The following is a 24,198-nucleotide window of genomic DNA, read 5'->3' on the forward strand; positions in this document are numbered from 1 at the left end:
ATGGTGGATCCAAGTAAAATGAAATCCTTGACAACTTCAGTCTTTTCCCCATTTATCATGATGTTACTTATTGGTCCAGTCGTAAGGATTTTTGTTTCTTTATGTTGAGGTGTAATCCATACTGAAGGCTATGGTCCTTGATCTTCATCAGTAAGTCCTTCAAGTCCTCTTCATTTTCAGCAAGCAAGGTTGTGTTATCTGCATAACACAGGTTGTTAATGAGTCTTCCTCTAATCCTGATGCACTGTTCTGCTTCATATAGTCCAGCTTCTTGGATTATTTGCTTAGCATACAGATTGAATAGGTATGGTGAAAGGATACAACCCTGAAGCACACCTTTCCTGACTTTAAGCCACACAGTGTCTCCTTGTTCTGTCTAACTGCCTCTGGATCTTTGTACAGCTTCCTCATGAACACAATTAAGTGTCCTGGAATTCCTATTCTTTGCAATGTTATCCATAGTTTGTTATGATCCAAACAGTGGAATTCCTTTGCACAGTCAATAAAACACAGGCAAACATCTTTCTGGTGTTCTCTGCTTTCAGCCAGGATCCATCTGACATCAGCAATGATATTTCTGGTACCATGTCCTGTTCTGAATTCAGCCTGAATTTCTGGCAGTTCCCTGTTGATATACTGTTGCAGCTGCTTTTGAATGACAGTATAGCTGTGCAAATAAAATACAATATACATTGACACAACTAATCTCAACACTCATAAAAACATTCTAATCTCACTGTAATGTAATGGTCAGAAAAATTGAAAATGGAATATCTAATCATGGCAGAATTTCCTCACAAAAATAAAAAATGTAAATGAGGCTGAAACCACAGTAAGTTTCTGAATGACTAATTTGTTAGTTGACAGCAGTGGTATTTCAGTGGGAGAATTCTCACTTTCCATATGGGAGACCTAGATTTGATTCCTGGCCAATGCACCTTAGGTGCAGCCTGTCAGTGGAGGCTTGTGTGTTGCTATAATGCTGAACAGGTTTCAGTGGAGCTTTCAGATTAAGACAGACTAGGAAGAAAGGCCCAGTGATCTACTTCGGAAAAATCAATCAATGAAAATTCTATGGATACCATCACACAGGGGGTCACTATGAGTTGTGGCTGACTTGACCATAGCTAATAACAACTATTTGTTAGCCAGGCAATGAGAGAGCCACCTACAATGGTTAATTAAGTTAATTAAATCATGCTTGATTGCCATATCCAAAGGAATGTGTCTAGACAAAATAAACGTGTTTAAGACTTCTTTCAGTGGAAACAGTTGCTTATAGAGTTGAGGATACTGGGAGCAGCATCAATTGTCAAATGAAAAACAAAGCAAATGATTTTGAATGATTTTTTTTGGCAATTGATGAGTTAAAACAGGTGTTAACAATGTACTCTGCTGTTGTTTATTTAAGAACACAATACCAATCTTGCAGTTACTGAACAAGTCTGTGGAACTACTACAAGTGAGAATATTTTCAGTGAAATTGAGAAAACATTAATTCAGTACAATCTGAAGTGGAATCTACTAAGATGCGTTACAAATGATGGTGGTAAAATATATGTTGAGCAGAAGAATCTTAGTGGAATAAATTTACAAAGCTAGTGAAAATGTAAGGTGGGTTGTACAACAAAGAAACAGCAGATCATATGAACTGCAATTGAATGCCAAATTTAACCAGTGAGTAATTCCATTGGTCCTCATGTGTCTGTCAGTTTGTCATACTGTGGGGGCTTGCATGTTGCTGTGATGCTGGAAGCTATGCCACCGATATTCAGATACCAGCAGGGTCACCCATGGAGGACAGGTTTCAGCTGAGCTTCCAGACTAAGACAGACTGGGAAGAAGGACCTAGCTGTCTACTCCTGAAAAGCATTAGCATTAGCCAAAGAGACGATGGAAAAGCTCAATATCATCAGTCAGAACAAGGCCGGGGGTGACTGTGGAACAGACCATAAATTACTCATATGCAGTTTAAAGCTGAAACTGAAGAAAATCGAAACAAACCCATGACAGCCAAAATATGACCTTGAGTATATCGCACCCGAATTTAGAGACCATCTCAAGAATATATTTGATGCACTGAACACCAGTGACTGAAGAGCAGATAAGTTGTGGAATGACATCAAGGACACCATACATGAAGAAAGCAAGAGGTCATGGAAAAGACAGGAAAGAAAGAAAAGACCAAGATGGATGTCAGAGGAGACTCTGAAACTTGCTATCAAACACCTAGCAGCTAAAGGAAAAAGGGAGAAATGATGAAGTAAAAGAACTGAACAGAAGATTTCAAAGGACAGCTCAAGAAGACAAAGTAAAGTATTATAATGACATGTGCAGAGAGCTGGAGATGGAAAACCAAAAGGGAAGAACACGCTCGGCATTTCTCACCTGAAAGAACTGAAGAAAAAATTCAAGCCTTGAGTTGCAATAGTGAAGGATTCTATGGGGAAAATATTAAATGACACAGGAAGCATCAAAAGAAGATGGAAGGAATACACAGAGTCATTATACCAAAAAGAAATAGTCGATGTTCGAACATTTCAAGAGGTAGCATATGATCAGGAACCGATGGTACTGAAGGAAGAAGTGTAAGCTGAAGGCATTGGCAAAAAACAAGGCTCCAAGAATTGACAGAATATCAGTTGAGATGCTTCAACAAACAGATGCAGCACTGGATGTGCTCATTTGTCTGTGCCAAAAAATATGGAAGACAGCTTCCTGGCCAAATGACTGGAAGAGATCCATTTTTATGCCTATTCCCAAGAAAGGTGATCCAACTAAATGCGGAAATTTTAGAACAATATCATTAATATCACACGCAAGCAAAATTTTGCTGAAGCTTATTAAAAAATGGTTGCAGCAGTATATCGACAGGGAACTGCCAGAAAATCAGGCTGGTTTCAGAAGAGGATGTGGAACCAGGGATATCACTGCTGATGTCAGATGGATCCTGGCTGAAAGCAGAGAATACCAGAAGGATGTTTTCCTGCGTTATTGACTATGCAAAGGCATTCTACTGTGCATATCATAACAAATTATGGATAACATTGTGAAGAATGGGAATTCCAGAACACTTAATTGTGCTCAGGAGGAAGCTTTACATAGATCAAGAAGCAGTTGTTCAGACAGAACAAGGGGATATAGATTGGTTTAAAGTCAGGAAAGGTGTGCTTCAGGGTTATATCCTTTCACCATACCTATTCAATCTGTATGCTGAGCAAATAATCCGAGAAGCTGGACTATATGAAGGACAGGGCATCAGGATTGGAGGAAGATTCATTAACAACCTGCGTTATGCAGATGACACGACCTTGCTTGCTGAAAGTGAAGAGGACTTGAAGCACTTACTAATGAAGATCAAATACCACAGCCTTCAGTATGGATTACACCTCAACGTAAAGAAAACAAAAATCCTCACAACTGGACCAATGAGCAACATCCTGGTAAACGGAGATAAGATTGAAGTTGTCAAGGATTTCATTTTACTTAGATCCATAACCAACAGCCATGGAAGCAGCAGTCAAGAAATCAAATGATACATTGCATTGGGTAAATAAATCTGCTGCAAAGGACCTCTTTAAAGTGTTGAAAAGCAAAGATGTCACCTTGAAGACTAAGGTGCACCTGACCCAAGTCATGGTATTTTCAGTCACATCATATGCATGTGAAAGCTGGACAATGAGTAAGGAAGGCCGAAGAAGAATTGATGCCTTTGAATTGTGGTGTTGGCGAAGAATATTGAATATACCAGGGACTGCCAAAACAATGAACAAATCTGTCTTGGAAGAAGTACAAACAGAATGCTCCTTAGAAGCAAGGATGGCAAGACTGTGTCTTGCATACTTTGGACATGTTGTCAGGAAGGATCAGTCCCTGGAGAAGGACATCATGTTTGGCAAAGTACAAGGTCCGCAGAAAAGAGGAAGTCCCTCAATGAGGTAGATTGACAAAGCGGCTGCACCAATTTGCTCAAGCATAGCAATGATTGTAAGGATGGCACAGGACCGGGCAGTATTTTTTTCAGTTGTGCATAGGTTCGCTATGAGTCAGAGCTGACTCTACGGCACCTAACAACATTTTCAGTGGAATCCTTTTAAAATTTAAAGATATGCACTGATCAGTTCATTAGTCCGAAAACCGGTTTATTATTTAGAAGTCCAAGTTGTTTTAGATGTTGTTCAGTAATCAAGCTTACTTTTCGTTTATAGATTAAAGCACAAGGTGTATGTCTAAGCTTTTAGAACAAGACATGTTACTTGCATGAATTGAAAAAAAAAGTCACAATAAATGTACAGTTGCCTACCTTCAAAATTAACAAAAGTGTAATAAAAATACAAGGAAATTTCTAAATAACAAAACTGCCTTTGCTGTGCATACGGCCTAGATGTGGTGCCCTTGTGCAGTGGACTGTCCTGGACCATAGCACAGGTCTTGCAGGGGAAACACCGGCAGGCAGAGTGAGTGGGTTCAACTTTCACCAAGGAGTCTCGGTTTAGATGACTAAAATAGTCGCTTGCAGCCTTTGACAACACTTCGTTCAGTTACTTGGGAAAATATTTAAATCAATCACATTCTTTTAAACAACTTTTAGACTCCTGTGGGGCAATTTGTTTTTCTTTTATGTGACCTTTCTCACCCTACATTTGTAATTCTCCCAAAATGATTGGTTAGGCTGCAATCTGCTAAAGGATTGGTAGTTTTCTATCCACATAACAGGCTTGCAAGGGATTGGTAGGTTTGCTATCCACCTTTACAGGAGTTGGCTGGCCGGGGCAGGGGGGTGGGGTGGGGGGCCGGTGCCTAGGAATGGCACTGCCCAGTAATTGACCTTACTGGAATTGCCTGGGGAACCCCATCCAGTAGTTGACTTTTGCTGGGATTGGCTAAGAGGCCTGCCTGGTGCCTGATTAAAACACTAGAACGGAGGCTTAGACTGGGCTTCCTGATCTAGGAAAGCCAAGAGGGGAGCAAGTCCTTTGGACACGTTGCCCTGCAATGAGAACCTCGTAACCCATTGCTGTGGGGCCCATTACAACACATAGCAACCTCCTAGAAGAGCTATAATATAGGTCCAGGCTGTAACACTGAGTTGGTAACACTGAAGACAAAGAGAAAGGGCAGCAAGAATAGCAGAGCTGAGGGTCAGAGAAAAAGGGCAGTGGTCTGGGTAGCTGGAACCACGAGACCAGTACATGGTGGTGGTGGCACAGTTGGCCCATGAGGTAGACGACAGTGGTGGGCAGAGTCAGCCTACATAGCACAGCTGGGCACCTCTGGATAGGAGGTTGCCAATGGAGCAGAGGCTTGGGCGTACATGTACAAGGGTTGCTGGTAAAGCAGCTTTGTCTCGAGAGCTGTGGTAATGCTGGCCTAACTCTGCACTGCTCCAGGGTTGTCCCAAAGCTGCTGGTAGAGAGCTGGATAATAAGCACAGGTGGTCAGAGGCAGCTAAGAAAAGCCACGGAGAAAGAGAGAGAGAGAGAGGAACACAGCTATGAGGCACCTGACCTGACCCACACCTGATGAGAGAGAGAGACACCTGCTCCATGGCATGCCCGCCTGGTGACACAGAAACAGACATGGATAATTTGAGAAGGACGAGCAGGGTTCCCTTTTAGACATAAGTGGGTTCATCCCCCACGACACTAAATGGGGTACTCGGTAGAAGTGAAGGGGAGCAGTTCACCTCAAATCTGTTCTTGTTTACAGTTTGCTTTCTATAAGTAATCTGTTCTTTTTGTTTACTCTTCAAATAATTATAACAGCTTTCAATTGTCAACACTGTGTACGTGTCTTGTGTGTATGACCCAATAGGATCAGATGGTAGAGTCCTCATCCTAGCTGTCTTGTCATTGCCAGGGATTTGGGGGTGCCATCTGTGTGTATGTATGCATGTACACACACACGCACACAGTTCATGCTAAAATGTCATAGGAGTGGTTTCAGCAACAAGCTTTTAAACATAAGTCAAAAGCCCCAAAAGTTATCGTATTACAAAATTTCCTGTGAGAAATGTGTGCATTTTGTAAAAACAAACAAATGGAGGAAATTGGAGTAATAAACATGACACCACAGGACATCTCCAAAATAAAAGGTCAGCATAGATATGGCCATCTATCATCCCCCAGAGCTACCTACCAAACACTTTGGCCTTGTCTAGGATCCTGTGCTCATTTAACATACACTTCAACATGCCTGGCTTATCAATATACTTCAGGATGAAATTTGATATTGTAGCAGAATGACCTACATATTCTGGTTTAAGCTGGGTGTGTCTGGGGTTTCCGGTCTCACACTGCAAGTATCTGTCTGTCTTCTCTTATCAGCACCTTCTGGTGATCTGCTCTCGTAATGATTCAAAAACCCAAACCAAACCCATTGCCGTTGAGGCAATTCCGATTCAGAACGGTTACAGCCAAAAAACCCTATGGGGCAGTTCTACTCTTTTGCATGAGGTTGCTATTAGTTGGAATCAGCTCAATGGCACACACCTACAACAACACCTTTATTGAACTGAACTAAACCGAATACCTGAAGGTTGGGGAATATGAACTCTCAGTGTGGGATGAGGCTGAATTTTTACCAGCCTTCAGAAGCAGCTCTGTATTTTCCTCCCTCAGCTAAATAATACCTGCCTCGTAGACTCGGTAGAGGCAAGTCTTGTTTTACATTCTGACAGGCAAGTTTTATGGGGTTGTTTTTTCCCTTATCGATTCATCAATGTAAAGAAAATGTATTTATCGTAACTTCAAATAAGCCCTAAGATCCAATTCTTTCCTTCTATCCAGGTCCTCAAGGAGCTCTGGTGGCACAGTGGTTAAGTGTTCAGCTGCTAAACAAAGTGTTGGCAGTTCAAACCCACCCCGTGGCTCCATGGAGGAAAGACCTGGCGATCTGCACCCATAAAGATTACGGCCTGGGAAACGTGCTGGGGGCAGTTCCATACTGTCACATCGGGTTGCTATCAGTCAGAATCAACTTGATGGCGCACAACAACAACAACAGCACCCCAGACTAAATTTGCTCAGATGGTTCTCTCCAACTCCCTCCTCTGCTTTATCTCCTTGCTGCCTGTTAAGGCCTCACTGTGCTTCCAGCCTGGCTCTGGAGCTCAGGCTGTGGTTGATTCCACCTCTAAATCTTTCCTCACCACCACCATTCCCATTTCTCTAGTCCCAGCTCTGACGTAGTCTCCTGCTGGCTTCTTTACCTCCCCTCTACCCACCTCAGTGTAGCCCTGTTCTCTTCCTTTGCTCTTCAAAACTTGAGCAGCTTAAGATATCCTGTACAACACAGTTCAAACTCAGCTTGGCATCTAATTAGGAACATTATCTTCTATAAATAAGTAGTTTGATGTGTACAAGGCCACACAGCTGGTAGCTTCCTGTCTCTGTTGTCATTATGTAAAAAAAAAAAAAAAAAAAAAAAAGGCTTGGAGGCAGAGTTTTCCCTCTCTTCACAAGAGGCATGGACAATCAAGATCAACAGCCCAAGGCTGATTCCTATGAGGCAGAGGTCAGATATGCTTCCACTCTCCGCCATCTTTACCAACTGTGACACCAATCATCCCTCCCACAGCACTCTCTACTGGGTTCAATAATTCATTGCTAAGGCCACATAGAACTCACAGACCATACGATTATGGGGTTTATTGGGGAAGTAACAGAATTCAGGCTCAGGAACACTCAAGATACAGTTCTTCCATCAGGACAGCCTCATTCCAGCTGTGCTCGCAGGTACGCCTCTCCATGGCCCCCCATCTCTACCCAAAGGCACTCACCTTTCTCTCTCCATGGGCTGGAAAGCCCACTGCACCATCTCCTACTGCCAGGTCTCTCCCGCCACTGCTTCTCACTGTTTTCAGGGTTACAGCTCATTCTCTCTCTTGGTCTCCTGGTTCCGGGAGGTTCTCAGCACAGGGATCCTGGACCCAGAGGACGCTCTCTCTCCTCCTGGCTGTTCTTGGTGTGGCAAAACTGACCAATCCCTTATGGTGGGCCACAATTACCATATCTGCACAGTCCTGTCCTATCGCTTGGGTGGGAGTTACAAGACCATGGCTAGGAAGGCCACATAAAAGTGATCCATCACACTGTATATTATAAAGAAAAATAGAAGTTTGTTGTTGAGGTATTATGGGTCATAAAATAGTGCCTACACATGGAGTTTTGTGAGAAATCTGCTTGTTTTCCCTGGACTAGAACATGCTTTGTGCATTTTTACTTCTCTCCCTTGCTTCAGCTGTCATAGTACCCACAGCTCCCCCACTCCCAACCTGGAAGTTTCTACCACGATTGTCCCCACATCCAGAACTCATCTTAATCCTCCTGCTCAACTCCCTTGACTCATCACCAGATACTGTCCTGAAGAGCCAAGGGACTGATGTCTTGACATTCTGGAAAGTTCAAGGGCACCTAGGCAGGGATGAAGCCAAGTATTTTTCCTACTTTTATTCCACCAGGTGAATTCAAACCAGCAACTTTTAAGTTAATTGAGCACTAAATGAATAATGTCTTTCATAAGGATCAGCACAGTGCTGGTTCCTATGAGGTGGAGGTTAAAGATGTCCCAAATGTCCAGCTTTTCCCAGCTGCTGTACTGCTCCATCATCTCTAACATCAGCTACTCCCTCTCCCCTTGGTACTCTCCCTCCCGTCTTTGGGTTCCCTAATTTACTGCAATGTCTCACAGAACTCATGTACCATATAAAGGAAATGGCTCATATGGCTGTGGGGGCTAGCAAGTCCCAAATTCATAGGTCAGGCATAGGCTTCTTCCCGCCCATCAGTTTCTGCCCAAAGGCACTCAGGTTGCTTGCTCCATGGGCCGGGAAGCCCACTGCTTTGTCTCCTGCCAATCTCTCCTGCTGGTCCCTCCTTCTTTGGTGGTGATGGGCTCTTTTCTTTCTTGCCTCTGGGGTGGCTCATTTCAAGCCCAGCGGGATGGCAAAACTCACCAATCTCCTTGGTGGGCTACAATTACACTATCACACAGTCCCACCCGATCAACTGGGTGCAAGTTACAAGACCACCAAAGGACCTTAAATACTGCAAAAGCACATTGTTTTCACATAGAGAAAAATCTGGCAGCAGATTTTTAAAGACTGTACAAATTCAGATCTTTGTTTTCATGAAGAAGAGGTACAAGGTTAACCAGAGTGATCCGAAGTTAGACTTTATAAAACCTAATTCTGAACAACTAGATGTAGGGTTAGTGCAGAGGGGACTTCCTCAGGCTGGCTCTAGTCCAGGTACATTGAGATTTCATCCACTTCAGTTTTTCCCCTGGCAGTGTTGGTTCATAGAAAATTGAACAAATTTGTAGTGATTCTACTGCAAGAAGAACTGCACCTTGAAAACATGTTTATTACAAAGCATACTATTTTTAAATTTTTATTTATTTTGTTGTTGTTGAGAATATGCACAGCAAAACATACACCAATTTGACAGTTTCTACACGTACAGTGCAGTGACATTGATTACATTCGTCCATTTGTGTAACCAATCTCCCCCTCTTTTCCTGAGTTGTTCTTACCTCATTAACATAAACTCACTGCCCCTGAAGGTTCCTGTCGAATCTTTCAAGTTGCTGTTGTCAATTTGATCCCATATAGATGGATCCTGAAAGAGCACAATGCTCAAGGGAGACATTCTTTACTACTTAAGCTAAATTATTGTTTGGTTTTAAGAAGACTTCAGGGAATATTTTTAGTTTAAGTTTTACAGATTATCTCAGAGCAACAGTTTCAGGGGTTTATCCAGCCTCCATGGCTCCAGAAAGTATGGATTCCATGAGAATTTGAAATTCTGTTCTGCATTTCCTCCCTTTTGATCAGGATTCTTTCTATAGAATCTTCCATCAAAATGTTCAGTAATGGTAGCTGGGCACCAGCCAGTTCTTCTGGTCTCATGGCAAAGACAAGACTACTACTAGTAGGAGATTTCTGAAAGTCTTAGTTTCAGTTAAGGACTATTGTTAATTTGAGGAGCTCTGGTGGCACAGTGGTTAAGTGCTCTGCACTAACTCATAGGTTGACTTTCAATGGGTGGTTTGAACCTACCAGCTGCTGCGCAGGAGAAATTTTGCCTCTGTAAAGATCACAGCCTAGGAAACCCTATGGGGCAGTTCTGCTCTGTCCCATAGGGTCACTACGAGTCAGAATCAACTTAGTGGCGAATTTCTTACTTAACATAAAGGTATTAAGGTGGTTCTGGATTGTGTACATAGTGGTGGTACCATAAAATCAAGAGCTACCGTCAAGGCCAAGGAGTCCTCTGAGACAATAATGGGTAAAGGTAGGATGAATGGATGGAATCCAAGAAAAGCTGCCTCATCTCTGACTTTTTTTTTTTTTTAAGTTTACAATAGTGCATGGGTCTTAAAGTAAGGTGAACGTGGGTTCCATTTTCAGGTTCTGCTACTAAAATATAGGACCTTGGGTAGGTTAACTACCTTCTCCGCACTTTAGTTTTATGATCTGGGGCCTGATACATATGCTTATCAGCTGTATGTTGTTGTTGTGTGCCATGGAGTCGACTCATAGTAACCCTGTATGACAGAGTAGAACTGTCCCATCAGGTTTCCAAGGCTGTAATCTTTATGGGAACAGATTGCCAGGCCCCTTCTCAGGAGGGACGGTTGGGTTCGAACTGCTGACCTTTTGGTTAGCAGCCAACCTCTTAACCATTGCACCACCAGGGCTCCTTACCAGCTGTATACCCTTAGAAAATGTATTTCATCTCTTTGTGCCTGTTCTCCTGCCTTAAACATCAATGATTTTAATATTCTATTTCATACCCAAAAAACCAAACCCATTGCTGTCAAATCCAACTCAAAGAGACCCTATAGGACAGAGCAGAACTGCCCCTTAGGGTTTCCAAGGAGCAGCTCCTGGATTGGAACCGCTGACATTTTGGTTAGCAGCTGAGCTCTTAACCACTGCACCACCAGGGCTCCATCTATCTTATAGGCTTCTTTTATTTAGTGAGATCAAACATAGAAAGCACTTAGAACACATGGGGGTATTTCATAATTAGAAGATATTGCTGTTACTAACACGAGTATTACCTAAATGTCCTTGCAGGACTGTTGAAAAGGTTAAAAGAAAGCACATCAAGACGGCCTACAGTACAAAATAAAATGCAGCAGCTCTTCAAAAACTATTAAGAATTTCAAGCCTGCGACAGCAGAGCATTATACCGAGCGGGAGACCCTTCGCAGCCGACCCTGTATGCCTGGCTTGCCCGCCCGCGAGGCCAGCCTGAAGCGTTTGCACACAATGGGCGCCGAATAAATGCCCTTTCACCTTTGTGGCAACGCGCTCCTGCTCGTACACCTCATGCCCACCAGTGCCGTTAGCCTTTGCCACTCGCTGTCACTTCTCCCAGATATAAGCACCAGACCTGGAATTGCGCGCACTGTGGAGTCGCACCTTGAAGTCCAAATCCCAACCCCGCGGACCCCAGGCGCTTGGGGAGCGTGGGCTGTTCAGTTCAGCCGGCTCTGGCCGGGGTGGCCGCAGAGGGCGCCTCGCCGCCGCTGTCCCGGCCCCGCGCGCCCCGAGGCCCGTCCCGAGGCCGAAGGCGCCCGCCGGCCTGCTAGGTTCTCAGTCCGGCCCGCCCGCCGGGGCCCGCCGTGGTCTCCGCGAGCCTCCAGAGCCCCCACCTCCCCAGCCCCGGCCTCGGGGCCGCCGCCTTCCGGGTGTTGACACGTTGCCCGAGGCGACGGCGCCCGACGCGCACCCGCCGGTGCCTCGCTCTCAGCGTCTCTCCTGGCGGCTCTGGTTCCGAGCGCGCGGTGCTTGGCCGCCATGAGCCGCAGCAGCTCCTCGGGCTCCAGGTTCCTTGACGCGACCAGCGACACCGCCCTCGGCGCCTCCTCGCCGGCGCCCGAGGTACCGTCCGCGCTGCGGGCCGCGCAGGGTGGGCCGCCGGCCAGTGTCCGAACCGTCGCTCTGCCAATGTAGGACATAGGGGACTCGCCCCAGGAGAAAGGAGAGGACCCGGGGGTCGGAGACCTCCAGGATGGGCACAGGCGCTCGTGTTTGCAAACTTTTCTTCTCGAAAGGGTGGGTGGAATAGAGCAGACAGACAGATTCCTGCGTTAGAGGTGCGCTGCAATTGCCGGCGGCCGGTTAGTGTTAGAAAGTTACCGGCAGGTAGTGAGTGTGTGAAGTGTGTCTGCATTTTAGGTGGCGCCGCGGTGTTTCTCTGACGACTTAAAAAAAAAAAAAATTTTTTTTTTTAGAGTGGTTAAATGGGAAAGATGGTGCCCCAGCTCCTTTAGTCCCCTCCCCGCCCTGCCCCCCTCCCCAGAGCAAATAACTCCCTCATTTAATTTACCATATATTAAGCTAACCAAAACAGTCTCTCCAAGATCTGATAGAGTAGCCTCTGGCCTTTTCGTTGCTAATCACTCCAGAAACGTTAATAACTCAGTTGTCTTTGGATGCATTTACTTGTTTACTCCCAGGGGTTACTTAGGCTCTGGGGACTTTCAGGTATCAGGTATACTAAACACACACACACAGGAGAAATGCTGGCTGGCTCATCTTGGTTAAGTACCTGCCCCTGGACCTGGCAGCTAGGCCCCACTAGGTATAGTGCTGGGTCCGGGGGCGGGGGAGTGGGTGGGGAGTTGCCAGAGATGGGGAAATTGTGTTCAGCTGAGCTGCTAACCTAAATTTGTCCTAGTATTGCCACTGCCACTTTACTGACCATTTGTGTCCCCACAGGACACTATCAGAACACATAGGCTGGGTTCACCAACATGCTTCAGGAATTCTCATATTCACCAGCTCTGGTTGTTGCCTTTCATCTGACTGACCAGGGGTGGATTAACCAGTAAGCAAGGTACGTAGGCTTACTTGTGTTTCCTTACTAATCCAGTTCACTCCATGGCAACTGGTCGGTTAACACATCTTTGATGTGGTGAAAAACAGGTGAAATTGTGCACTACAGATTAGTAAGTAAGCACAAATATGCCCAGGCGTACCTTGCTTATTGGGTAATCCATTCCTGCATCCGACCTATATTTAAATTTCTCTGATTCCTGGTATATATATGTTCATCCTTCCATATTTGGGAAAAATTAATACCATTGCAGACAAAACTAATATTTCTTCCATTTGACATTTTCATATTTGACATTATTACATTTTATCTCAGCAGGGTGTCCTCTCTGAACTAAAGAGTTTTAGACCATATGTAAGTAGGTAGTATTTTTTTATTGTTTATTTTCTTGCAGAACCCTTAGAAAGTCAATTACAGACATCCTGACCCTTCATCTCTAAATACTCTAGGATGTATCTCCTAAGAACAAATGCTTTTTCTAAAGAAACTAAAATACAATCATTAAATAAATTCAGGGTGTATAATATTGTTATATCTCTAGGTGGTGTAAACAGCACCTGCTAACTGAAAGTTTGGAGATTTGAGACCACCTAGAGGTGCCTTAGAAGAAAGTCCTGATGATCTACTTCCAAAAAATCAGCCATCGAAAACCCTGTGGGGCACAGTTCTACTCTGGCACTCATGGGGTCACCATGAGTTGGAGTCTACTCCATGGCAACTGGTTGGTTAACATTGTCACAATCGAACATACACTATCTGCTCACGTTTTTCCAGTTGTTCCTATTATGCCATTTATTGCAAGAATATTTTCATTCCAGGATCGCAAGTTGCGTTTAGTTATGTCTCTTTAGTCTCTTTAAGGCTGGAGCAGTTCCTCAGCCTTTTTTTGTCTTTGGTGATGTGGACGTTTTTGCAGAGTCCAGGCCCTTCCCTCTGTAAAGTAGCCTTGTCTGATTGTCTTCATGGTTAGAGCTTTGGTAGGAATACTGTATAAGTGATGCATCTCTCCATCATATCAGGAGACACACCATGTCGGTTTGTTGTATTATTGGTGATGCCCCATTGGAGGTATCTGCCAAATTTCTCCACTGTAAAGGTACCTTTTCCCCTTTAGCAATAAATAAATGATTTCATTTATTGGGTAATCTTATTGATTCAGATTGAGATTTTTGGAATAAAGTATTACCTACATAAAGGAAAATTTCCACCTAGCCTAGGATTTTAAGTGGCTTGAAAGAGCTAAATTTTCTTGAGAATAAAAGTAGAAACAGAAAGGTCAGCATTTATTACAATTTTTCATTTTACGAAACTTACTTCATCTGAGATAATTTTACAATGCAGGTTGGCAGGGCAAAAAATTTCCATTATACAGATGAGGGAATGGCTTGCTCAAGTTTTGTACATTTCCTACCCTACCTTCTGAAAAATGGAGTAAACTACAAAGCAATCGTAATGTAAAACTTTTTGAAGAAGTAAAATGGTACAGGTAGTGAAGGTATTAGCTTTGGCATTGGACCTGGGTTCAGTTAATGCTGGTTATACCACTTCTCACCCTTGACCCTTGGGTGAAAGATTACTTAATGTCTCAGAACTTTAGTTTTTTCATCTGAACCGTGGAGATGATAATACTTACCATAATACATAACCTACATAACACAAAATATATTGTACACAAGGGTGGATTATCCAGTAGTCAAGGCAAGCATGGTGCTTACCTCGCTTACCAGATCTATTTCACGTTTTTTCACCACATCAAAGATTCAGCTTCTAGATATGGCTGGCAGATATCTATCTTTCTCCCAGCCCCATAGCACCTTCCTACAGAATCAAAGTCTCTTTTCAAATTTACAGTCTCTGATGGGCAGATGACCCAGGAAGCGAAGTAAGCATGGGTTTACTTGTGCTTAAACATACTGATCTATAGGAAATAATTTCCCATGAGTTTCACCACATCTTTCACCAAAGGTGTGGTGAAACCCATGTGAAATTTTTCACCACAAATGATCTGATAGGCAAGGTAAACACCATGCATACCTTGCCTGTTGGATAATCCACTCCTGAACTGTAGATAATCATAGTACAAAATACGTAGTGTAGTTTTGAGATTTAACGTTTAATGTATGTAAAGCACTCAATAGCTATTCTGTCTGACAGAATAATGCATATTAACGTTAGCTGTAATTCTTTATAACTTTCAGGATTTGCCTTGGCATCAGCAGCAGCAGCACCCACTGTTGCTCCCGTCCTAATCTCTGCACCAGTACCTCAGCCACCACCTCAGTGTTCAGTTTATTGAGGATCTATGTGAGGCACTGATCCTCAATAAAACAAAGTTAATTTAGACACATTCCCTGCTCTCAATTCACAGTCAAGAGAAACAGACAGGTAAACAGATGACTATTTTATCAGTATTACTCATTAACCAAATTTAACGGTAAACATTTCTCAGTAATGTAACTATGATCTAACTACACCCAAACCATATTGCTGTTGTTGCTAGGTGTTGCCAAACCATATAGCAGAGATTTACTAGATTAGAAAGCTGTGATGAGTACTAAGAGCAATGTTATGTGAATTGAAGGCCACACACAACTCAAGTATGGAGGACAGAAGATGTGCTTTGAGGAAATTTACAAATATAGTTTTGAGCAGAACAGTGTAACTGTGCATTGCATTTGAAATAAGGCATGGAAGATGAAAAATATTACTGAATTATGAAATAGTATTATCAGTCAGCAAAATGCTATAGTGGTGGTTTGGTGAGAAGTGCATGGATTTGGTGTCAGAGTTTGAAAGGAAGGACCTAAACTTATGGTGGCTTGCAGTGGCTTTGCTGCAGTGTGTTCCTACTCCTAGAGGACCTGAACTGAATTTATGGCTCCAGTAGATCCCATCGTTGGGAACTAGGGTAGGTTCCTTTCCCCTTTGTAACACAAGGGTTAATTGGAATAGCTGTCTGATGAGGCTGTTATGAGAAGAACAACACAGTATCAACAGCTCTAGTTGCTCAAAGCCAAGAATTTTGAGCTGGTCCTGGACGATTATGAAGGAGGTAAAGTCCATTTCCCTCCCCCTCCATTTTCACCTTTTAAAGAACCATTTCCTCCCCTTTCTGGTTTGCTTTGTTCTCTTTTTTACAAAATATAAATCAAGTTTTAAAGAGGATCTGATTCTAATCAAATGTCATCGTATGAATTTAAGACAGAAGGCTTCCTAATCTAGCTGTAAAGAAAAAAACAAAACAAAACAAAACAAAACAAAAAAACCCAAAACCTTAGTCCCCCAAAAAAGAAGAAAAAAAGAAACAGAAAAAGCAAGGGGAAAAAGAAAACACAATGATGGTGAAAAGAAACACAAATATATCAGTAATATTGTAAATATCAATGGACTAAATGCTGAGTTAAAAGACAAAAATCGTCAGATTGGATTTTTAAAAATCTAGTTCCCTGCTGTTTCTGAAAGACACATCTATACAAAAGGATATGGAAAGATTGAAAGCAAAAACATATAAAAAGATATACCAGGGAAATAATAACCAAAGGGAGGCTGATTAGTATGTTAATATTATGCAAAATATTTTTAAGGCAATAAGGTATTACTAGTAGTAAAGAGAGTTACTATGTAATGATACAAATTTCTATTCATCATGAAGTTGTAACAATTCTAAATGTCTATGCATCTAATAACATGGCCTAAAATATATATAAAACAAAAATTGACAGAAACAATCTATAAGGAGGAATATACAAGCCCACAATTAGAGTAGGACTTTTTTTTTTTTTTAAATTTTTATTGTGCTTTAAGTCAAAGTTTACAAACCAAGTCAGCCTCTCATACAAAAACTTATATCCCCCTTGCTATATACTCCTAGTTGCTCTCCCTCCACTGTCTATTTTCATGTCCATTTGGCCAGCTTCTGACCCCCTCTGCCCTCTCATCTTTTCTCCAGACAAGAGCTGCCCACATAGCCTCATGTGTCTACTTGATCCAAGAAGCTCACTCTTGACCAGTATCATTTTCTATCCCATAGTCCAGTCCAATCCCTGTCTGAAGAGTTGGCTTTGGGAATTGTTCCTGTCTTGGGTTAACAGAAGGCCTGGGGACCATGACCTCTGGGGTCCTTCTAGTCTCAGCCAGACCTTTAAGTCTGTTCTTTTTACAAGAATTTGGGGTTTGCATCCCACTGTTCTCCTGCTCCCTCAGGGGTTCTCTGTTGTGTTTCCTGTCAGGGCAGTCATATGTTGTAGCGGGACACCATCTCATTCTTCTGGTCTCAGGCTGATGCAGTCTCTGGTTTATGTGGCCCTTTCTGTCTCTTGGGCTCATAATTACCTTGTGTCTTTGGTGTTCTTTATTCTGCTTTGCTCCAGGTGGTTTGAGACCAATTAATGCATCTTAGATGACCGCTTGCTAGGGTTTAAGACCCCATACGGCACTTTCCAAAGTGGGGTGCAGAATGTTTTCTTAATAGATTTTATTACGCCAGTTGACTTAGATTTAGAGTAGGACATTTTTAATACATCTCTGTTAGTATTTCTTTGACAGATCAAGCAGATAAAAGTTTGGTAAGGGAGCTATTAAAAGGGCTAAAAATGGAACTTGGTTAAGTAATTGTGAAGAAGAAAGAAAGTATAAAATACTTGGGATATGGATGTAAAAATTAACAGGATGACTTATTCCTTTCGCCTAAGGGAATAAAAACTTTTAGAAAAATAAAATAAAATAATCAGTTGAACAGAATCTTAGCAAGTGTATTCTATTGGTAGGGATTGAACAAACAATTAGATTTTTCCTCTTGTTTTAAGTAAAAAAAGGATTATCTTTATAATATCAAAAATAAATGCTGACAATCTAGTTACAAGAAAATGTTAGATAAATCCACCTTGAAGGGCATTCTACAAAATAATTGACCCATACCCTTTGCAAGTGTCAAGGTCATGGTTGGGGGAGACTAAAGAGACATGACAAATAAATGCGATGTGGGAGTCTGGATTGGAAAAACTGGTAAAATTTGAATATGGTCTATAGTTTCATTAATAGTATCACAACCGTGTTCATTTCCTGGTTTTAATAAATGTACCTTGGTTATGTAAGTTGTTATCATCAGGGGAAGCTGAGTTGAGGGTACACAGAAATTCTCTTCTATTTTTGCAACATTTTTGTAAGTCTAGAATTATCTCAAAATGTTTAAAAAATAAATAAATTTATACATCCAACTTTGTCTATTTTAGCTATAGTTTAACATTTAGTTTATCTTGGTGTCTCGGTCATCTAGTGCTGCTATAGCAGAAATACCACAAGTGGACAGCTTTAACAAAGAGAAGTTTATTCTCTCACTGTCTAGTAGGCTACAAGTTCAAATTCAGGGCATCAGCTCCAGGTTTTCTCTCTCTGTCCGCTCTGGGGGAAGGTCCTTGTCATCAGTCTCCCCTTGGTCTGGGAGCGTCTCAGCAGAGGAACCTCAGGTCCAAAGGACACGCTCTGCTCTTGGCACTGCGTTCTTGGTGGTATGAGGTCCCCAGCTCTCTGCTTGCTTCCTTTTCCTTTTCTCTCTTAAGAGATGAAACGTGGTGCAGGCCATACCCCAGGGAAACGCCCTTTACAATGGATCAAGGATCCCGCCCTAATCCTCTTTAACATAAAATTACAATCACGAAATGGAAGACTACGACAGAATACTGGGAATCACGGCCTAACCAAGTTGATATGTTTTTGGGGGGACATAATTCAATCCATGACACTTGACATTTGACTACTCTTTGACCCTGGACTTTAAAATGGTGCAGGTAGGGGAGGAGAACTATTTGAACATCAAACAGAGAACAAGGCTTTCTTTACATATTTTTAAAAGAATGTGTGTATTCATTTAACTAGTGCTACCAAATATGGTGTGAAGTAATTGCCAACAATAGTGAATGCTGCTTAGTTTGTACTTGAATTAAGTTGATTAGTTTAAAGACTTCTCTCCAAGTTCAAGGACAGCTTTAAAAAAAAAATTACTTAAAAAAGGGAGTAACATTTGCTGCATCAGGAATTATTTATGCTGTGTTCTTTTACCCAAGGTTTCCTTTTTCTTTGTTTTACTTCCAATTTTTTTCCTTTGAAATTGGTGCTTTGGTGCCTTTGATCTAAGGCAGAGAAGTTCAAAGGCATTGCTAAGGTAGACCAGCAGCACCATACTCCTTTACTTTCTGATACCAGCATAACTATTGATTATCACTTCTATATCTGCATGTTTAGATATTGCTTGAATAAAATATTTTAAATATTGCTTATAGAAAAAACTGAATGGCAACGGGTTCTTTTTTTTTTTTTTAATTCTAAAGTAGGAACAATTTTAGCAAAGGCCTTACTCTCAAAAAAGTAATATTCTCATGGAGGTAATAAACATTAAAAAAAAAAAAAGGCAAACAAATAGATGAACAAGATGATTTCAGAGAATGGTCAGTGCCTTGAAAATAAAATAAAGCAGGAGTAAAGGGTAGACACTGAGTGATGTGCGGGAGTGGGGACTGTTTTGTGAAGGGTGGGTAGGAATGGCCTCTGTAAGGACATGTCATTTGGTATCAGTTCTGAATGGTGTTGGGAAGGAGAGTTCTTAGAAGCACTAAGAGCAACTGGACGCCCTTACGTGTGAATAAGGCTGATGTTTCCTCACAAAGAGATTGCGGTTAGTTATTTTTGACAGTTCTGTATGAGTGACCTTGCGTTCTCAGGACGTCATGTCAGGAGCCTCGTGCTAGTTTCACTCCTTACTGATTTTATGAAAGACAAGGAAAGCCTGAGCGACTCCTCCGGATTAAACAGATTAAAGATACCTGGCAGCTACGTGCTGTGAATTTATACTTGCTGTAAGGAACATTACTGAGATAATTGGCAAAAAAAAAAAACCAAAAAACGTGGCATCAAGGTTAAATTTCTTGATTTTGATAATTGTATGAAAAGCAATGTCCTCGTGCTTAAGAGATACATGCTGAAATAGTTAAGGGTAGAAGGTCATGATGTCTTCAAATTACTCACAGAGGTTTCAGCAATAGTAATTACAACATACCCACAGAGAAAGGATAAATCAAATGCGGAAAATTGTTCAAAATTGGTGAATCTAAGTGAGGCATATGCTTGAGTTGCTTGAGCTGTTCTTGCAACTTTTTTGCAAGATTGAAATAAAAATGAACAAAACAAAACATGTGCCTGGCAACAAATAGGGTTCCAAAGTAGAAGGCAGTATTTCTACCTTTCGAGTTAAGTTTGGCTAAGTAAACAAGAAATGGCAATAAATAAGATAAAAAAAAAAAAAAAAAAAAAAGAAAGGAAGAAGGCAAGCATGGCTGGAGTAACGGTATGATCTCAGATAAGGATCTAGAGGGCAAGGCAAAAAGCAAACGTAATTACACAAGGTCCTCTAACGTAATGGGATGTGGAGGGGAGAATGGAGTGGAGGGGAAGCTTAGCTGAGGTTACTGGGGGTGGTGGTGGTGTCGGGGAGATGATGTTGACTTTGAAGTGCCAGTGGGCCATGCAAGTGGTATGGAGTAGACAGTTGGACGTGTGAATCTCTAGGTAGAGATGCAGATTTGGGAACAGCTGGTTGAAATCCCAGGAGGACATGAAGCATCTTTTTTTCGTTGTTGTAAAAATATACATAACACATTTGCCAATTCACTGTTTTTCATGTGTATGTTTAAGGATGCTGATTACATTAGTAATGTTGCACAACTGTCGTCAATATTCTTTCTCAAATTTTCCATCACCAAAACAGAAACTCACTGCTTTTTAAATAATGACTCCTCTTTTCCCCCCTCTCACCCACTCCTGGTAACCAGTATTAAAATTTTGGTCTCTGTGTATTTGCCAATTGTAGATAGTTCATATAAGTGAGATCATACAATATTAGGACATTGTCTTAGGCTGGGTTCTCTAGAGAAGCAAAAACAGTGAAGCATATAAATATATATAGGGATTTATATCAAGGAAATGGCTCATGTGGTTGTAGAGGCTGGAAAGTCCCAAGTCCATGGGTCAGGCTGGAGGCTTCTTCTGACTCATGTAGCTGCAGGGGCTGACGAACCCAAGATCGGTGGGTCAGAGAGCAGGCCTGGCTCACAGGCTGTGGAGGCTGATGCATCTCAAGATTGGCAGGTAAGCTGCTAGCTCAAGTCCCAAAAACCGGAGGTCAGATGAACACAAGCCAGCTACAGGATCCGGAGCAAGCAAAAGCCAGCAAGCTTTGTCAGAATTACGGTCCAGCCAAGTTGATGCACAACCTTAACCATCACAGACATGTCTTGAGTAATGAGGAAAAAGGCTTGAGGATGGAACTCTAGCCCTAAACCTGTGAACATGACCTTGTTTGGAAATAGGGTCTTTGAAGATGTTATCAGTTAACATAAGGTCATACTGGAGTAGGGTGGGTCCTAATCTAATATAACTGGCGTCCTTATAAAAAGAGGAGAAGAGACATAGAGAGACAGAGAAGCCAGCCATGTGACTACTGAGTTATGTTGCAGCTGCAAGCCAAGGAACACCTGGGGCTACCAGAATCTGGAAGAGACAAGAAAGGATCTTCCCCTAGAGCCTCCTAGAGATCAGGCCAGGTAAGGAATAGAAGATGTCCCCTGGGCTTGGTGGTCAGGTGAGGGATGTCAGGGAGACTGTTTGGAGGCCATTGCCATCATCTAGACTTGGGACGGTGGTGGAGGAGTTGACAATGATCAATTATTTAGGAAGAAGCCCTGGTGGGCACAGTGGTTAAGCGCTTGGCTGCTAACCAAAGATTGGCAATTTGAACCCACCCAGGGGCTGTACAGGAGAAAGACCTGGCAATCTGCTTCTGCAAAGATTACAACCAAAGAAACACTATGGGGCAGTTATACTCTGTCACATGGGGTCACCATGAGTTAGAATCGACTCGACAGCACACAGTAACTACGATTATTTAGGAGTGAGAATTAGAAAATTAGATGTATTAAAAGTGAGGAGAAGGAGAGTTGTAAAGCATGACTCCCAGGTCTCTGGCTTGAGGTCTTCGGTGGGTGGCTGATGCCATTCACTGAGATGGAGAACCCTGGAGAAAGCAGGTTTGGTGGAAACAGCAAGAGTTCACTTTTAGACATGTTGGGAATGAGGTGTCTGTGCAACATCCAAGTTAGATATGCAGATTCCAAGCCCAATGGCGAGGTTTTGGTAGGGTGTCTTAGTCATCTAGTGCTGCTGTAACAGAAATACCACAAGTGAATGGCTTTAACAAACAGAAAATTATTCTCTTCACAGCCTAGGAGGCTGGAAGCCCAAATTCAGGGCACCAGCTCTAGGAGAAGGCTTTCTTTCTCTGTTGGTTCTGGGGGAAGGTCCTTGTCATTAATCTTCCCCTGGTCTAGGAGCTTCTCAGCCCAGGGACCTCAGGTCTAAAGGATAGGCTCCCCTCCAGGTTCTTCATTCTTCATGGCTTGGGGTCCCCCTGTCTGTTTGCTCGCTTCTCTCTGTTATATCTCAAAAGAGATTGACTCAAGACACAAGATGCAGATTGAGTCCTGTCTCATTAACATAACTGCCTCTAATCCTGCCTCATTAACATCATAGAAATGGGATTTACAACATGTGGGAAAATCACATTAGATGACAAAATGGTGGCCAATCACACAATACTGGGAATCATGGTCTAGCCAAGTTGACACACAGTTTTTGGGGACACAGTTCCATCCATAACACAGGGGCTCATCATACATTTGGGAAACATCCGCATATAGATGATTTTTGTGGTTGTAAATAAAGGAGAGCCAGAGAATAAGAGGTTTTTCCAGGGGAAGAGTGAAAACCAAAACCAAACCAAACCCAGTGCCATCGAGTGGATTCTGACTCATAGCGACCCTATAGGACAGAGTAGAACTGCACCATAGAGTTTCCAAGGAGCATCTGGCGGATTCGAACTGCTGACCTCTTGGGTAGCAGCTGTAACACTTAACAACTATGCCACCAGGGTTTCCTGGAGAGAATGAGGAGTTTTTAAATTAACATCGGATTTTATGCTGTATTGGTTGGGGGTGAGCTGATAGGGTACCTGACAGCATATATAGAGGGAATAAATTCTTCCTGTTAGAGGCACCTAATAAGGATATCATTTATTCATCCATTTATTAATTCATTGGGTAAATACGTGCCAAACTGAAAATACTAACCAGAGAGTCAAGGAACCTGGGTACTATTGACTCTGAAATGAGCTGACATTGTTTTCTTGAGCACATTACTTCATCTCTAGCCCTGGTTTCTTCACATTTTAAGGTTCAGTTCCACGTGAAATTTTCTAAGAAATATTAATAAACTAATTATAATTTCCAAAATAACTTGAGGAGGCTTATATTAAAAACATGTTGATTAAAAACCATTAAAAAAAGAGATGATCAGAAGCTATTTGGTGGAAGGAAAGGGTTGGATATGCCAGGAAAGTCAGATGGAGTCCTTTCACTAAATTGAATTCTGAGCTCTATGACTCAAACCAAACTCATTGCTGTCAAGTTGATTCCAACTCATAGTGACCCTATAAGACAGAGTAGAACTGTCCCATAGAGTTTCCAAGGAGCGCCTGGTGGATTCAAACTGCAGACCTCTTGGTTAGCAGCCATAGCACTTAACCACTACACCACCAGGGTTTTCCTATGATGGCTAATGGAAAAAAGGACAGCTGGTTTTCAAGATAAAAATGATGCACATTCATTTGGGGAGACAATTTTCTTATCCTGGTTGTAAATCATGGGAGGAATGTATGATGTATCATTTATGATACCTTGAGTGGAAACCTTGGACTACAGTTTATGGAAGGTATGGATCCAAGTCCAGCCCCACCGTTTGCTAAATGTGCGACCTTATAAAAATTGCTTAACCGTTCTTGTGAAAGTGGGGATATTAAAACCTAATCTGGACTTTTGGTTTAAGATAGTGGATTGAGTACTTGCGTTTATATCTTTTGCTCAAGTCTTGTTGACATAAGTGTAAAAAACGTAAAACACAATCAGTTCACGACAGTGCTGGGAATAAAACATTGGTAACCTGGTATTTTCACTGTTCTGGAAAACACAAGGACTGTGGCATCATGATGCTGAAAAAATGAGAGGGAGCCATGCCCTGTCATAGGAGAAGGTAGCAAAGGAGGTAGAAAGACTTCCAGAGAGGTTCCGTGCTTAGAATCTGCAGATAAAGATATGGATTAGGAAGGAGGAAGAAATTGGGGTGATTAATTGATGGACAGAACTTGGATCAGCTGCTTCAATCATCAGTTTCCCCTTCACCTCCCAAGTGTATATAGATCTACCTGCTCCCCGCTAATGCAATTCAAAGCAAAGGCTGCAAGTTA

At 42.2% G+C, this 24,198-nt stretch overlaps 1 protein-coding gene across 8 annotated transcripts in view; it reads left to right on the plus strand.

The window, feature by feature from the left end:
- The first annotated feature begins 11,589 nt into the window (after positions 1 to 11,589).
- The window catches only part of CCDC170 (coiled-coil domain containing 170), a 141,711-nt gene continuing 129,102 nt past the window's right edge, over positions 11,590 to 24,198 (plus strand). For 2 of the 8 annotated variants that reach the window (XR_007519623.1, XM_049903710.1), the window contains exon 1: positions 11,590 to 11,893. Coding sequence is in view for 4 of the 8 variants with exons in the window: in XM_049903710.1 (XP_049759667.1) it covers positions 11,810 to 11,893 (84 nt within the window). In the remaining 4 variants the exon portion in view is untranslated. Of the gene's footprint in view, positions 12,852 to 24,198 lie in introns of all 8 variants that reach the window. The other 6 variants (XM_049903755.1, XM_049903692.1, XM_049903699.1 and 3 more) reach the window with 6 other exon arrangements.

Source organism: Elephas maximus, chromosome 1, assembly GCF_024166365.1.
Source record: "Elephas maximus indicus isolate mEleMax1 chromosome 1, mEleMax1 primary haplotype, whole genome shotgun sequence".
NCBI classification, from domain to species: Eukaryota; Metazoa; Chordata; class Mammalia; order Proboscidea; family Elephantidae; genus Elephas; species Elephas maximus.